The 15010-nt window shown below is 40.3% G+C and overlaps 2 protein-coding genes across 4 annotated transcripts; one reads left to right on the forward strand and one right to left on the reverse strand.

Annotated features, from left to right (window-relative positions):
• Positions 1 to 295: 295 nt before the first annotated feature.
• ftr14l (finTRIM family, member 14-like) lies at positions 296 to 4105 on the reverse strand. The gene is made up of 7 exons (XM_049600362.1): positions 3306 to 4105; positions 3094 to 3189; positions 2721 to 2954; positions 2433 to 2592; positions 2148 to 2297; positions 1411 to 1547; positions 296 to 1041 (listed from the first exon to the last, which is right to left on the reverse strand). The coding sequence occupies exons 1-7, from the start codon at positions 3714 to 3716 to the stop codon at positions 661 to 663; spliced, it is 1569 nt and encodes a 522-aa protein (XP_049456319.1). The 5' UTR covers positions 3717 to 4105; the 3' UTR covers positions 296 to 660.
• A 1368-nt stretch (positions 4106 to 5473) lies between these two features.
• Positions 5474 to 12030, forward strand: si:ch211-198a12.6 (uncharacterized protein LOC563253 homolog). 3 transcript variants are annotated; one of them, XM_049600358.1, is made up of 2 exons: positions 5474 to 5665; positions 8479 to 12030. In XM_049600358.1, exon 2 carries the CDS (start codon positions 8602 to 8604, stop codon positions 10252 to 10254), a length of 1653 nt encoding a protein of 550 aa, XP_049456315.1. In that variant the 5' UTR covers positions 5474 to 5665; positions 8479 to 8601; the 3' UTR covers positions 10255 to 12030. The 3 variants fall into 3 exon arrangements, with proteins under 3 accessions (XP_049456315.1, XP_049456316.1, XP_049456317.1); XM_049600359.1 differs by lacking the exon at positions 5474 to 5665 and adding an exon at positions 5842 to 6478; XM_049600360.1 differs by lacking the exon at positions 5474 to 5665 and adding an exon at positions 6632 to 6957.
• Positions 12031 to 15010: the final 2980 nt, after the last annotated feature.

Genomic DNA, 15010 nt, shown 5'->3' on the forward strand with positions numbered 1-15010 from the left:
GAACCAGTGGTGTGAGGAAATTTATAGGCTTAATGTCTGGTAATTATTGATTAAAAATGCCCTAAATATTATTTGATATCCTCTTAATCTCCGGTTGATTTAAAACTCAAAATCTTGGAGCATTAGCACCCAGGTTTTCCTTTCCAGGTCTTCACCACTGTTTGGCCCAAGTAGTACAGATGTGTTGCTGTGTTAATGAAGCCAAGATGTCTAATAGACTGACATGATTGTGGAAAAACAACAGTGAGTTCAGCTCCATAATTAAAGTACCAAATGAATCAGTCAAAACTCTGAGTTTCAGAGACTGTGGTTTAATTTTATTTATAACAAACCAATGATATAAATATAACATGCTATATATATAAAACACAACAAAGAGAAAAGTATGGAACATCGTAAAAAATAACATGGTAATCAGTTATTGCATATTCTTCCTATTTACATCTGACACATTTTGTAGACTAGCCTGCCCTAAAACAGTGATCAAAGGAACAAAAACAGAATAATTTGATCATTTAGAAAAAGTTCATACATTTGGGAAAAAAAGATCTGTTAGCAAAAGGTTGAACAAATAGAATTAATCAACACCTTGTTTCAACTTTTCACCACAACATTGAAAATACTGTGTACATTTGATGCAAATTACTAGCACTATAGTACCTACAGTCTTATGGTAGTATCAAAGCCCCACACACTGAATGCAGGGTAGAGAGGCTGTGTGAATACAGTCTGGACTCTGTGCAGAAGCTGCATGCCATCAGAGACACTGTAATATGCAAGTGTCCCTGCTGCATAATCCAGGTAGACGCCAATACGAGATGACATTGGAGCTGTAATCTCTTTGCTCTTATTGTTGTGCACGAAGGTGTACTTGGAGTCATTGCAGTACAGACTCCACGACTTGTCGTTCCAGCCCAGGCTGCATTCATTACCATTTCCTTTACGGCGGATTCCCCTGTAGGTCACGGCGACGTCTATCTCTGTTCCCCTCCAGTCTACCTCCCAGTAACAACGACCAGTCACACTATCCCTGCACAACACCTGCAATGGAATAGACGAAATTAAAAATTAAATGGCAACGTCTATTCATGGCTTATAAGATAACTGCATGACTGAAACCACTTTTATTGTATGAATAACTTTAAAGACAAATTTTAAATGCCTGATTTAGATTGCAATTTACAGTCAATACCAACAAAAGACATGTAAAAGGTTTATGTAAGAGAAAGAGGAACAACTCATTTAGAGATGAAAATAAAAGATTCCATAGACTAATTTTCTCCTTTAGTCTACATGCAGGATTATGTTTGCCCCCTTCCTTGACATGTGATCATTTTAACTCTGTACCATTCACAGCATACTAACATCCCTCCTCTTCTTTTCAGGTACACAATGACAGTGAAGTCTTACCTGTTGCCAGTGGTCAAATCGGTCTTGGTGATCAGGGTAATTCTTGGGATCATTCTTCATTGTTGCTGTTCTGTTCCCCTCAGAGAGGTGAAGGTTGCGATGGACACTGTTGACATCCAGAATCAGCTGGCAAGAGTCTAAACAATGCAAGACAATGTCATTATGAATCCTCTCTGTGTTGTTGTTGTTTAGTATATGTTTTTCAATTTCATGTCATCATATGTTTTGTTATTTGTGTTCTCTTCTTTTGTTTCATCTTGTTGCACATTAAGCACTTACGGGTAAATACTTGTGACACTAATTTGTTTGGGAATGACAAAGTTAGCCTACTGAAACCTTTGGCTGATAACTCCCACATATCCACTTGTTAAAATGCTTTCCACAGGTGGAGTATTAGCGGAAACACCTGTGTTTGTTTAAGTGATACTGGACTGTAAGTTGGCTTTCTTAGATTTCACCAAACCAGTTCTACAAGCAGCATACTTTCCATCACGCTCTGTTTAGTTGTGTGTAAGTTTCATCACATGGCGTGGTCATACTATCCCTGTTAAGGATGTTGATGTTTCTGCTGTTTGTCATCATGACTGTCCTGTTTTGAACCTTAAAAGTAAAGAATGCTTCCTGGAATGTGAGTGGGGTTTTATTTGAGGGTACAGTAGGCCAGCCAAGTTTTTGCAAAAGGTTTCACAGCTAATTAAATGCATGCTCCTCTGTAAAAAAGGAACCTAATAACTCACATTTCAGGAAGTCTTCTCTTGTCCTCGGTTCTTCCCTTATCCTCGGTTCTTCCCTCATCCTCGGTTCTTCCCTTACCCTTGGTTCTTCTCTCAAACTTGATTCTCTCCTTGTCTTTGCCTCAACTTCTTGTGTGATGTACACATCCTTCACTGTAAGGGATGAGATAAAATGCAAATGGCGGCAGCATTAGTTTCATAAAAGCAACAGCATATTAGAAACACAACCCCCACTGAAAGGAGAGAGGCATCAATGCTACTTGGGATAAAGAAATGTGAATTTTGCACCTGCTCCAGAGATTTTGCTCATCTCTGTCTTGCTGACTTCCTCTACTTGTAATTTCAGTGCAGCGATGGCTCTCTTGGTGCTCTCAAAGGAGTAATTGGGAGCAACACTGATGTTGTTGAGGTCTTCATATCCCGAGGGGCCTGACAGAGACTGCCAGCTCTGGTAAAAAGGGTGGGAGACAGAGATGAGCTTAAATATTACATATCACCACTATTTTTTTAAGAGAACTCCTGATTTTTGCACCATACAAGGTCCTGGTCGGGGTCCTCAGTTGAGATTTACCTCACCTGCAGAAAGTGTATGTGATCATCAGTGCGTGAGAGCTTCTCCAGGTCAGTGTGTTTCTTCCTCAGCAGAGTGATCTCTTCTTCCAGGCGGTCCAGCACCATCTCAGCCCGTGTCACAGTGGTCTTCTCGTGGGAGAGGATCATCTCCTTGACTTCATTGTACTTCCTCTCAATGGAAAGTAGAAGCTCAGTGAAGATCCGCTCATTCTCCTCCAGTGCAGTTTGAGCTGAGTGCTGATGAGATACATCAGAAATAGGCAGAGGATTTGTTAAAATATGGATGAAATGCAGCTATTTTTCAAAGAAGAAAATCTTGTTTTAAGTATTATGCCATACAGGTACTAAGCTGTGCAACATGGCAATGTTTACTCACTTTAACTGATTCAACAGCTTGTCTGAGATCCTGCCACTTCTTTACTCTCTGGTCAATCCGCATCTGGGATTTGTGCAGTGTCGCACCAAGTTGTTTCTGTAGAGGGGATGACATTAAAGTGCTCATGTCAGCCTTGCACAGTAAAGAACCTTTGAAATCAATTAAGCATCCTCACCAAAAGTATAGATTGGCAGATTGTTTTCACCACTTACTTGTTTCTCAGTCCTCTCAGTTCCAGCCGGGACGATGTCATGGTTTTTGTGTTCATCCATCATACACAGAACACACACCGATGTGTCATCAGAGCGACAGAAAGCCTCCAGCAGCTTGTCATGCTGTGCACAGAGCTTCTCTCTCATTTGACCCGTAGCTTTGACCAGTTTGTGCTTCATCAGGGCAGGATAGTCATAGTGAGTCTGGACGTGGGTCTCGCAGTAGGATGCCAGACACACCAAGCAGGACTTCTCAGCCTTCTGCTTCCTGTTTGTGCAGAAGTCACACAGGACTTCCCCTGACTTGGCCTCAGACTTGGCCAGGGACCTGGACTGGCTACGACTGGTAGAGCGACGAGATTTCTCCAAGCTGCTGTATCTGTCTAAATCCAGAGTGCTGGGGTGGGACATTTTTTAAAAACAAAGACGTCCAGCAGATATGAGAACAAAAGTAAAATCCACAGGTGACTTAGCTCAGCAGTAATGTGGTAACCTCAGTGTTGAGATCAACAGCTCGGAAAGGACTCGATAAAAGTGAGCAGGATGACGTGTCCACAGATAAAATGAGCTCTCGAAGTTAACAGCTTCAGTGAAACTGAGTGACTGACACTGTGTGTGACAGAATGTTAGTTATGTGGTCTACTCTCATTGTAAAACCAGTATGCCTGGTTGGGCGTTTAATAGACAGGCACTGGGTGTTACTACAAGGGTGCTGCCTGAAACAAACAAACAAAAGAAAGGAACGGTTTCTAAGAAACTACCACAATAAAAAAGAGGCCTTTCATCATTAAACCTAATGAAAATGTGAAAACATTTATATTTCTTATTTGAGGATGAGGATACAAAGATAACTCAATAAAAAAAAACCTTCACAGAGTACGGCATTATTTTTAGAGAAACCATTAGCTCACTTCGATTTCACAGTGTTGTGGAATGAGCTTCCCCTTGTCTTATTTGTTTCAAGATTACATTTGTGCTCTGTCTATCTCTAGATTTCTGCCCCTGTGATATGTACAGTATGCACTGCCCATACTATTAGAGCATTCGTCAATACTGACAATGCAAAAACAGCATCATCTTGTGGGACTAATTCATTACTACATGAGATATACAACCCTCTGTGTAGCCTCTATGCCTCAAACAAAAACAATATACAATTTACAAAAAAAAAGTGTAGCATCTAGAACCTCATCCAGCATCGTCTGACTCTCCCACTCGTTATTTTGCAAATACTTCCATATTTTAGATCGTATAGATCCAGTCTCTAATTTAGGTTCTGCATTGTTTTGATTGATTAGCTTGACACTTTCATCTTCAAAGACGTATTGAATTTTTTCCATGCCCTTATGCTTTAAAAAATGTGTGCCTATGGCATCTCTTTCTCAGGTCTACTTGTGCTCTGCTTTGTAAACGCAGTCCCCATATCTCAGCATTTTCACACAGATTTAACAGCTGCCTGGCTGCAGCAGTTTACATCTGGCATTTTTTCAGGCTGTTCAGGTCCTATAATGTGGCAATTTTCACTTGCACTGTGACAGACTGCCTAACTAAAAATAAAGTTAAAATTGAAATTAAAAGTTAAAACATTGTGCAGGAGAGGATAGAAGCCAAAATGCCTTGTAAAGATACCTCCCCTATTAACCTTAAGGTCAATACTTGATACTACTTGAAGTTGATATCACTTTGTAAAAGCCCAAAGTAAAATCAAGTAGGTATTAACAGCAACATATACTTAGAGTAGACCTATCAGAATCATAAGAAGCCTTGTTTAACATTAATATTATGTAGCCCACAAGTTCTATTATTAATTTTGCTGGTGCAATAATAGCTGCAAAATTCAGTAATGTACACAAATAATGCATCAATAAACATAGTCCAATGATATAATATATATCCTTCTGAAATGGGCAATTCTGCACGAATTTGTTACAAGTAAAGTCCTGTATTCAAAATTTTTACTTAAGTAAAAGTATTAAATTATTGACATGGAAGTATTTTAAAGTATTTCTACCCTGCTGTATTGTTACATCTTTCACCACTTAACCAAATACTGCAGTAATACCATTTCTGTGTGAGCTGCAGTTTGTCTCCGAGGCTGCAGGGGGCGCTAGTGGTCTCCTTGCTGTATTGAAATGACAATGATTGCTTTCGCTAAAGTGCGTCGGTCGTCCAACGTTGGCGCCAGATGAGCAGTGGCGCCAGCTACACACACACAGGCAGAGAGAGAGAGGAAGACACACACAGCAGTTTGACCAGCCTCACAACAGCCTGCAAAGCTGTCCTCAACCCAGAGTTTGAAGCATATAAACGATTCTCTTTTTTTCTCTCTCTTCAGCCGACAGAAAGTAAAAGGACAGAAGGTGGGTGTGCATGCAAGTATTTGTACATTTAAAAACCTGTGTGATCATTACTCCTGGCGATTATTCATCGTTTAAATTCAATTTACTCTATCACGAATAGTAGCAGCGTTAAGGCAGAGGAGGATCGCTGTGTAACTGAATATAATCTTTGTTATTGTATATTATGGTAGTCCACGTATGGGTTGTTTATTTTGTGTCTCCAGATATGATAGTACCGAACTTTGTCATGGAAAAATACAGGCCTGGTCTTGCTTTGGATGATACATTTTGTTCTGTTGAAAAAGCAGACCAGCATAGGGACACACTTGTATAAGGAACTATTTCAGCGTTGAATCTCATCCAGGTTATTTTTGAGACATGTTGGTTATAGTATCGGCCCGGCCGCCTTTCTTGTATCATCGTCCAGTTTATCTTCGCATGCGAATCCAGATTTAACATGGTCGGATGGGCGGTTAAGCAACGCTTCCGCTCCAATGTTTAACAATCTACAGGCTAGTACTAAACTGGAGAGCAGCCTTTAGCCGTGCTAGCAAGATGGATTAGCTGGCTTGTTAGCTTTGCATCACGGCTATGTAGCCAGCACGCTAATATTGTCTCGGCTGGATAGCTGCTAACATCAGCAAGGCCGCCATTGAAGTCGTGTGTGCGGTTTGTCGGGTGCTGCCGCAGTAGAGGAGGGCTTTAGGTTCATAGCCAAGATTCACAGTACATCTCTAGCTGCTGTTTAATTACCCACCTGGTGGTTTTCTGCTCGGTGTCTGTTTTTTTAAAACTGCGTTTGCTGTTGGATTTTTGTCTCGCAGTGGTTCTTATGTAAGTAAAATGCGTCCTTTCCCGGGCTTTTCGCACAGCATTCATCGCCCTCACGGTTAGCCATCTTTGTTTCAGCTAGCCAACTCCTGGTTGGAATTACGGTGTGGCTCCTAGCTTGCTAACCTTCATACCATTAGCCTATAACACCGTATTCGTGGCTGTTGCATCTTTTACGATGCGTTAAATAATATCTTTAATGTCTAAGGTATGTTCCACTAAGCTCTCTGCCTTTTTGACTTGGTCTGATATCGCGTAGGCCTTCGGGGGCTGCTCTAATTCAATATGTTATGAAGGGCGGAAGCTAACTCTGCTAACTAGCTAGCGGCAGCCATCTTAGGCGAGCATGTAATCTTGGCTAGCTGGAAGTGCTGGTGTGGCACAACAAGATGGCCTGTTAATACTCGCACAAGGAGAATTTCCGCGTCGGCAGCCGTGTCATAAAAAGTACCAAATTACTTATTTCCATTGCGTATTTTCATGTAAGTATTTCGCTTCCTTTGAAGCCCTTGCTACAATTACTCGGGTGTTGCTTTTGCTATGAAGCTAGTTAGCTGGCTAAATTGCGAACACATTAGCAGCTAACAATGCTGTTTTGTCGTTAACCAGTCCCCCCTCGACCATAGCCAGCTAACTAGCGGCTATGAAGGCTATTTGTAGCTGTTATTGAAGGCTAGCAACCAACAGTTCAGTGTTTAATAACAAAGCGTTGCTATTTAAATGCCTCTTAGCCTTTCAAGTTGTATTTATTAATAATGCAGAGCGAGCTGCGCAGATAAACGCGGTTTGTAGGGTGGTCAGATTTGGGCTTGCAGATTAAGTTTGAATTGGAGGTTTGATCATGATGTAGTCCACTTTGATTTTATCATTTCTGTTAGCTAGTGAAGTGAGGCTCGTATTTAGGCTAACTTGGCTAGCAAATTGATCACTTAGCTTGCTAATAATGTTAGTGCTGTAGGCTTGCAGTTGACGATATATAATGCACACAGTTAGGGAAAATGCATATAATGAATTATGAGCCTAGGTATCACTTTTAACTCAATCATTTTTCATTTCAAGTTTCCAAAGCTTAATACAGAACACCCTGAACTGTTTTAGATTAATTTAACAGACTAATGGATATACAGTAGTACAGAGTAGTAATAGTTATCTAATAATATTAAAGGCTTCACGCTGTCACACCTGTTATCACCTGTTGTACACAATAACACACAACCAACCCTTGTCTTTGCAGTTGCCACCAACCAAGTGCTATTTTGTGTTGGCCATGGTGATGCATGGTCTGTCCTAGACAAATGGGGCTCCTACTCCAGTTGAAAGGGTGGTGAACCCCTCTTGTTAATAGGCTTTACTATTGACTATTTCAACTCATATCTGATCAGATGATGATTATTGCTTTCCACAAAAAGATTAAAGTCTGTTATGAGGATTTCCTACTAGAAAGGCCTGGTAATTTAATATTAGGTTTATTATCTTTTCCATAATTGTGTCAAGAGCCCTTACTGAGATGTTTTCAGTGACAATTATGTCATAATAAATGCTTTTAATTTTAATTGAGATCACAAATCTGCCTAAACACCATGGTCATGTTGTTTTATACACACAGAATATTGTTTTTGTAGCACAGAAAAACAACTTAAAAGTAATGATATTTATTCATACTTAACTCTTGTGATTACAATATATTTGTAATAATTGGATATTGGGACATTTATGTGATGATTGTGGCAATATTAATTGCTAATATGTTACTTACCCCTGTGCATAGATGCAACATAATTGGGCTCTTATCTACATGTAGTCATGCTTACAAACTGGCAATATTTTTTTTTTAACTGATGGTAATAAATGTATAAGAAAAACCTACTATTCTAGGAAAGTGCTTCTCTCTCTCACTTGCTTAATTATAATAAAAGCCTTGCAAATAATAGGAGAGTGATAACTGTTCTAGCTGATGAAGACAATTTAATTATTTGTTTTTTCTCTATTTTCCTCTTTTGCAGGTCTGCTCACTGATTAGAGCACCAGTGCGGCACTGACCAAAACAAAGATCTATATCCCCCCGATTCCTTTTTGTGTCCCCGCCCGGCAGGAAAACGGAGGTCGTGGGGCTGGAGTGTGTTCTCATGGCCGAGTCAGAGACTGAATGTGACACACCCGGCCTTGACACACTTGGGTCGGAGTGTGTCATAGCCCACAGCCATGTCGACCTTCACTATGGAGCAGAAACTGAGATCATGACAGAAGAAAAGCGTGGATTAGAGTTGGAGATCCATGGCTCAGACTTAAAGATCCAGGGACTGGGGACAGAGCTCGGCACTGTAGCCTGTGTGGATGCAATTGTAGCTGAGACTGACCACGATTACATTAAAGTGGAACATGGTGAGATGCACTGTTTCACAGGAGCAGAAATCAAGACATCAGGAAATGAGACTCTGCTGGGAGAGGTGCTGCTTAAGACAGAAAGCGAGCATGTGGTGAAAGTGGAGTCTGACCATGGTGGAGAGTTGACAGTGGAATCTGAGAATGGTGTGATCATACATGAAGCCCATGGCCTGCAGTGTAATGAGTGTGGGGAGATTTTCGGCAGCATAGCTGATCTTCACCAACACTTTGAGATCCATAAGGACCTCAACCCCTACATCTGTGTCCACTGTGGCGAGAGCTTTGCTGTGGAGGCCAGCCTCAAACAGCACATGAAGATTCACATGAAAGAAAAGCCCTATGTTCCCCCTGGAGTTGAGATTATGGGCAAAGATGTTATTGATGCCTTCAGCCTCAAGTCTCACCAGATGATTCATTTGCCAGACAAGCCCCACAGATGCTCAGAGTGCGGTAAGAGCTTTGCAGCTGCAATCACCCTGAGGGAACACATGAAGATGCATTCAGAGGACAAGCCCTACAAGTGTACCCAGTGTAGGAAGAGCTTTGTCCGCAGAAGGCATCTGAAAAAGCACCAGGAAGTCCATGCACGCGAGAAGCCATATACCTGTGGCCAGTGTGGCAAAGGCTTTGCCACTTCTTCCAACCTGAAGCAGCACCAGAAGACCCACGCTGCAGTTGTGCTCGGAGACAAACCCCACCGATGCACACAATGTGGAAAGTGTTTTGCAGCCGCTGCCACTCTGAGGGAGCACCAGAGGATCCACTCGGGTGAGAAGCCATACAAGTGCAACATGTGCAGGAAGAGTTTTGTCCGCAAGCGCCATTTGAAAAAGCACCAGCAAGTTCATGCCGGAGGGAAGCCCTATACCTGCAGACACTGCAACAAGGGCTTCAATCACTCCTCTTCTCTCTCTCGCCACCACAAGACCCACCTGCAGAATCCAGTGTTTTCTCCACCTCAGCCTGGGAAAACCTTGTCTTACGGCACTCCCCCGAAGCAGAGGGTGCACCAGCAGGGAGACAAGCCCTACATGTGCCACCACTGTGATAAGGGTTTCAATCATTCCTCTTCCCTGTCTCGGCACCAAAGAGTCCACTCAGAGGGAAAGAGTTACACCTGCGCTCACTGTGGCAAAAGATTCAATCACTCCTCCTCCCTTGCTAGGCACCAGAGAGTTCACTTGGAGAATAAACAACCGCAGCAGCCCCAACCACCACAGCCGCAACCGCAGCAGTACACCACCATCCCCACAGGGAAGGGATTCCCTAACAACGCCTTTCCAAAACAGCGCATCCTGTCGGTTGAAAAGCCATACAGGTGCTCCCAGTGCGGAAAAGGCTTTAACCATTCTTCTTCCCTCTCCAGGCATCATAGGATCCATGTAGACCAGTGAGCACCCTTTCCCACCCTTACATGCTGCCCCATGCAAGTAAAACCCCCTCTGCTCCCCTCCCATTTTTGTTGTACCAATGGTCCCATCATTGACATCACTACGCCACAGGAAACATCAGGCCAACTTCTATAGACAGTGGTCCTGTCAGCACATTGCTACGTTGAAGTGGAGCAGTTGAAAATGAATGGACAGTAACAAAAGTCTTCAAAAGGAGGAAAGACCATGTAACCTATAATACAGAGTTGAACTTGGGACTTTGTGCTCAGTATGAAGAGGGTATAATAACAGATTGTGAAGGAGCCTCTATTCTTGTTTGTGATTGTGCTTCACTTGCTCCAGGACCTTATTGAACACTTTTAAATAAAAAAAAAAAAAAGAATTGTGATTTGGTGATCTGAAAAATTGGTACCTGGGGAAAATATGCTTCACCCTCTGGTTAGTCTTTTTGATAGAAGAATTCAGTTTATGTACCTTCAGGTGGGCACATGCGCTTTTCAGCTGCAACTTTATCCAAGGTTACCAACACAATTTAAATAGTTATTTCTTTTTCACCTACATAACCCATGTGAAGCATCAAAATCCAATGTAAATACTTATTGATTTTCTTTTATATATATGTATAGGTGACTAGTGTGCTGTTCCAAAAGATTACATTTTTGATAGTAAGGTCCACTTTGATCCACTTTGTCTCCACTTTTTTTTCCTTTTATGACTTTGTTTTAAGTGTTGGAGATAAACATGTTGCAGGCGTTTTCATGCGGCTTGTTCTTGAATTTGGGCTCCATCGAACGTGAGCCATCTTGTATATTTATAAGGTTGTTTTCTTGTATGTCTACGATGGGTTAGCACTGCTGCATCGACTGTACAGAGAGCAATACTGGCTGACACCCTGATTCTATAATGACATGCAATTTAGCCATTAGGAAATGCATAATAGAAAATAAAAACCTGGGTAGCATATTCCAACATGACCTGTGTCCTAATTATTCTGTACCCTCGCACCAAATGTACATGAAGTGCAACACCACACTTTGTTTATTGCTTTGGAGACTAATTCAATTACCTGTGTATAGAATAAAGGTAACTTATCACTCATGTTGGTCCGCAAACTATCACAATTTGATCTGGAAAAAAGATTGTGTATACTAAAAGACGACACGAGGAAATCTCACTTTTACAAGACTTAAAAAAAAAAAGATTTTTGCGAGCTCCAATGGATTGCGCTCTATTTACTGTTCTGTGTAAAATATCTTTTACAAACTGATGTATTTTTTTAGATATGGCTTGGGTTATATGAAAGGGAATGAGAGATATACAGTTTTTATGGGAGTGAACATTACGGTGAGCAATATTTTCTTTTCCTTTTGTTTTGGATAACAATTGTGCTTCAAACTGTAGCATAGGTTTCTTCCTTGTGTTAGATAGGTGCCTTATTGCATGCTATGTAGAAATGTATGCCGAGCTGTTAATTGAGAAAAAAAAAAGTTAGGGTTTTCAGGAGTCTTTTGTTCTTACTCATACTAACTTACCCTACATTTTAATTTGATGTCACTGATACCTATTGCTTTTTTGCTTTCATGTATATTACCATGTGTTTACACTGTTACGACCATATTGTCTTTAATTTTTTTTCCCATTCATTTTTGTCAATGGCCTCATTGTAGAGAGAAAAATTGTAAATGATCCATATAGGCTTCTCTTAAGGGCAAATCCTGTAACACCTCTTCCCAGTTTCTGAGTGGCACATATATGGATAAATAAAGGTTGTTGACTCTCTTGTGGCTTTTAATCAATGGAGTACGGTTTTGAAATGGGAGAAGCATTCAACCTCACAGCTAAATAAACTGGGGTTCACATTCATCCTTGAAATCTGTAAAAGTTTAATATGAGAGGGACAAGAGCAAGGCCTTGAAGTTTTTTTTAAAAATAGACACAAAAAGTGATTGAAACTTGCTGGTTCTCATGAAAATTCTCAGTGTTGTAACTAATTAACCTTGATCTGTGTCTTAAATTCAGCTGTGTTTGGTCCTTGAGTTTGAGGAAATTGGGCATGAGAAGTCCTTGAAAAAGTCATAAATTTGATATTAAAAGGTGCAGGCTTTTATTTAAAAAACAACATATAGACTCATTAAAAGTAATCCTTCCCAATTATCACTTATGACCCTCTAGAAATGTGTAGCAGTGTATTTATGTGCACTTTGCCTATATTATTTTTCTGTTTGGGATGTTAATGTGCATGCACCACCACAGTGCTCGGGTGAGGTCATGGCTTCGTGAAAAGGTAGCGACCAGGAGCCAGTTGTATGCAGCAGGTATCCAAGTGAAAAAAAAAATGCAAATCTAGAAAGGCAAATCGTTCAACAAGTTAGAGTCTTGGGTTTGCTTTAACTTGCCCTGTAGCTGGCCAGTGCTAATAAACAATAATGTGTGATAACCCTGAATAAAAGGCTAATAGCTCTTAAACACCACAGTTTTAAAATTATGCAAAAATAAAAAGCATGTGACTGGTGCATGATGGTGACACTAAATTAGATTATTAATTATGATAGGTTACTGTGTACCGTAGAGGATGTATTTAACAGTGAAACAATGTCTCTCATCATTGCACTGCCTAAATACATCCACTTGGTGTCGCTGTTTACCAACTCAAACGTTTTGACAAGCTCATTCCAATTACATCCGTCCAACAGGGAGATTCCAGATGTGGGGTAGGCTCTCATGCTCGTGTGTTTTCTATCAGTTTTTATAGGACTTATCCTTCCTACAGCTGGAACATTAAAGCCTTACACTGGAATCTCACCAATACTGAACCAGTCAGAGCTACACAGTTTAATGTGTAATTCGATCAGTGTGGGGAAAGCTTTTGGGAATGGCGTGAGCTGTGTAAAATCATCAACACAATGTCAGGAAACTACCCTTCTTCCTGTACTACCACTACCACTACACAGGTTTACATTTCCTTCACAACTGGAGGTCAGACTTCAGCTGAGGTAGATACCCATGGTTGGGATCCACCATCACTGTAACCTTTAGAAATAATCACAGCTTATCAGCCCTCAGAGTGCAGACTGAAGTCTGGTTTACATCACTGATATTTACTCCAGAGATAGCACTTAAAGGGACAGTTCACTCCAAAATCATAAATACATTTTTACACTCACCTGTAGTGCTATTTATTGATCTAGATTATTTTGTATGAGATGCAGAGTGCTGGAGACATCGACTTTAGAGATGTCTGCCTTCTCTCAAATATAGTGGAACTAGATGGCACTTGGATTGTGGTCCTGAAAGTGCCAGAAAAACTCAGTATTTTTGATTTGGAAATGAACTTTTCCTTTCAATGTGTTTTTTAAGTGGATGCAAATGTCCAGAGATCTGCCACAAAAGATAAAGTATATTAAGTTGGTGTTATTAATAGTCATTCTTTGCAAAGTTACTACACTGGGTAAGATTTACAAATACATTTATTTTAATAAAATCTGGTACTTGAATTAACTGATATAAATAAAGAAATTATATATACTAATTTATTCACTGGGTCAAAGTATTATTGGGCCAATAATATTACTTGTTGAAATTGATATTGACCATATTGTCAGTTAATCTGCCCTGAGAGCTCTACATACTGCAAGTCATGGAAACACATTCAAATACGAAAACATCTACAATTTAACATGCAGCATTCGGATATTATAATAATAAGCAAAAGACTAACAGCAGACATCTGCAGTAATATCTGAATCATGCCATCAATGTTAAAATAAACCCCCTCAAAAACCTTACGTGATTTTTTTAAAAACACTGATAGCACTGATAAGCAGAGGTGCGCACTCAAGCCATATGACTTGAACTCAAGTCACAATTTTGACAACTTCAGACTCAACTTGACAAAATCAAAAATATTTGCAACTCAACTTGAACTTTAACACCATTGATTCATGAGTTCACCTGAACCTGAGCCTATTGACTTGAAAATACTCGATAACTTCCCCCAAACTACTTTGGGAAGAGAAAGTTTGATACATTTATCCAATATAAGATGAAATAAATACATCAAGAAAGGACGCAAACAGTCAAAATTCAATATGATGTGGCACTGGTTGATTGTGCCAATAAAGTGCAGTGTCAGCACTTGTGTACACAAACTAGCTTTAACAATCAAAAATAAATTTTAAAAGGCATTTATGATTTCGTAAACTCAATCCATTATTACTGTGAAGTTAGAATGGCACTGCATTTGATGAGAGAGCACAGTATATGTTTGGAACTCAAAATTCTAAGTTCAGGATTTGGAACTTACCTGTCTTGACTTGAGACATGAGTGCAAAGACTTGAGACATACTTGTAACTTGCAAAACAATGCTTGGCCCACCATTGCTGATAAACTTCAATAACTTAATGAGCCTCAAACCTTGGCACCAACCAACCAGCTCGTCTGTGCATCACCTTTTAGTGTCCCCTGGAAACAGCAGCTGTTGTGTTGTGAGCTTCTTACAATGTGTCTTCTATTTGCAGCGCTTTTTCTAAACGCTGCACATGTTGTCACATTGATGAAGATGTTCCTTAATGGGCTTGAGTTGTATCTTTTTGCCTGTGTTTTCTTAATATGCAGTGCACTCAGCTCTCAAGGTCACAGTATAAATCTACAATTTACTGCTTAAGTAACAGCGCTGTCATTGCAGATACTTATCCTTTGCTGATGGTAAATGTTGTTTTATAGGGAGTAATAATATGACAAGGAAGGCACCTTGGTTGA

Source organism: Epinephelus fuscoguttatus, linkage group LG16, assembly GCF_011397635.1.
Source record: "Epinephelus fuscoguttatus linkage group LG16, E.fuscoguttatus.final_Chr_v1".
Taxonomy (NCBI): domain Eukaryota; kingdom Metazoa; phylum Chordata; class Actinopteri; order Perciformes; family Serranidae; genus Epinephelus; species Epinephelus fuscoguttatus.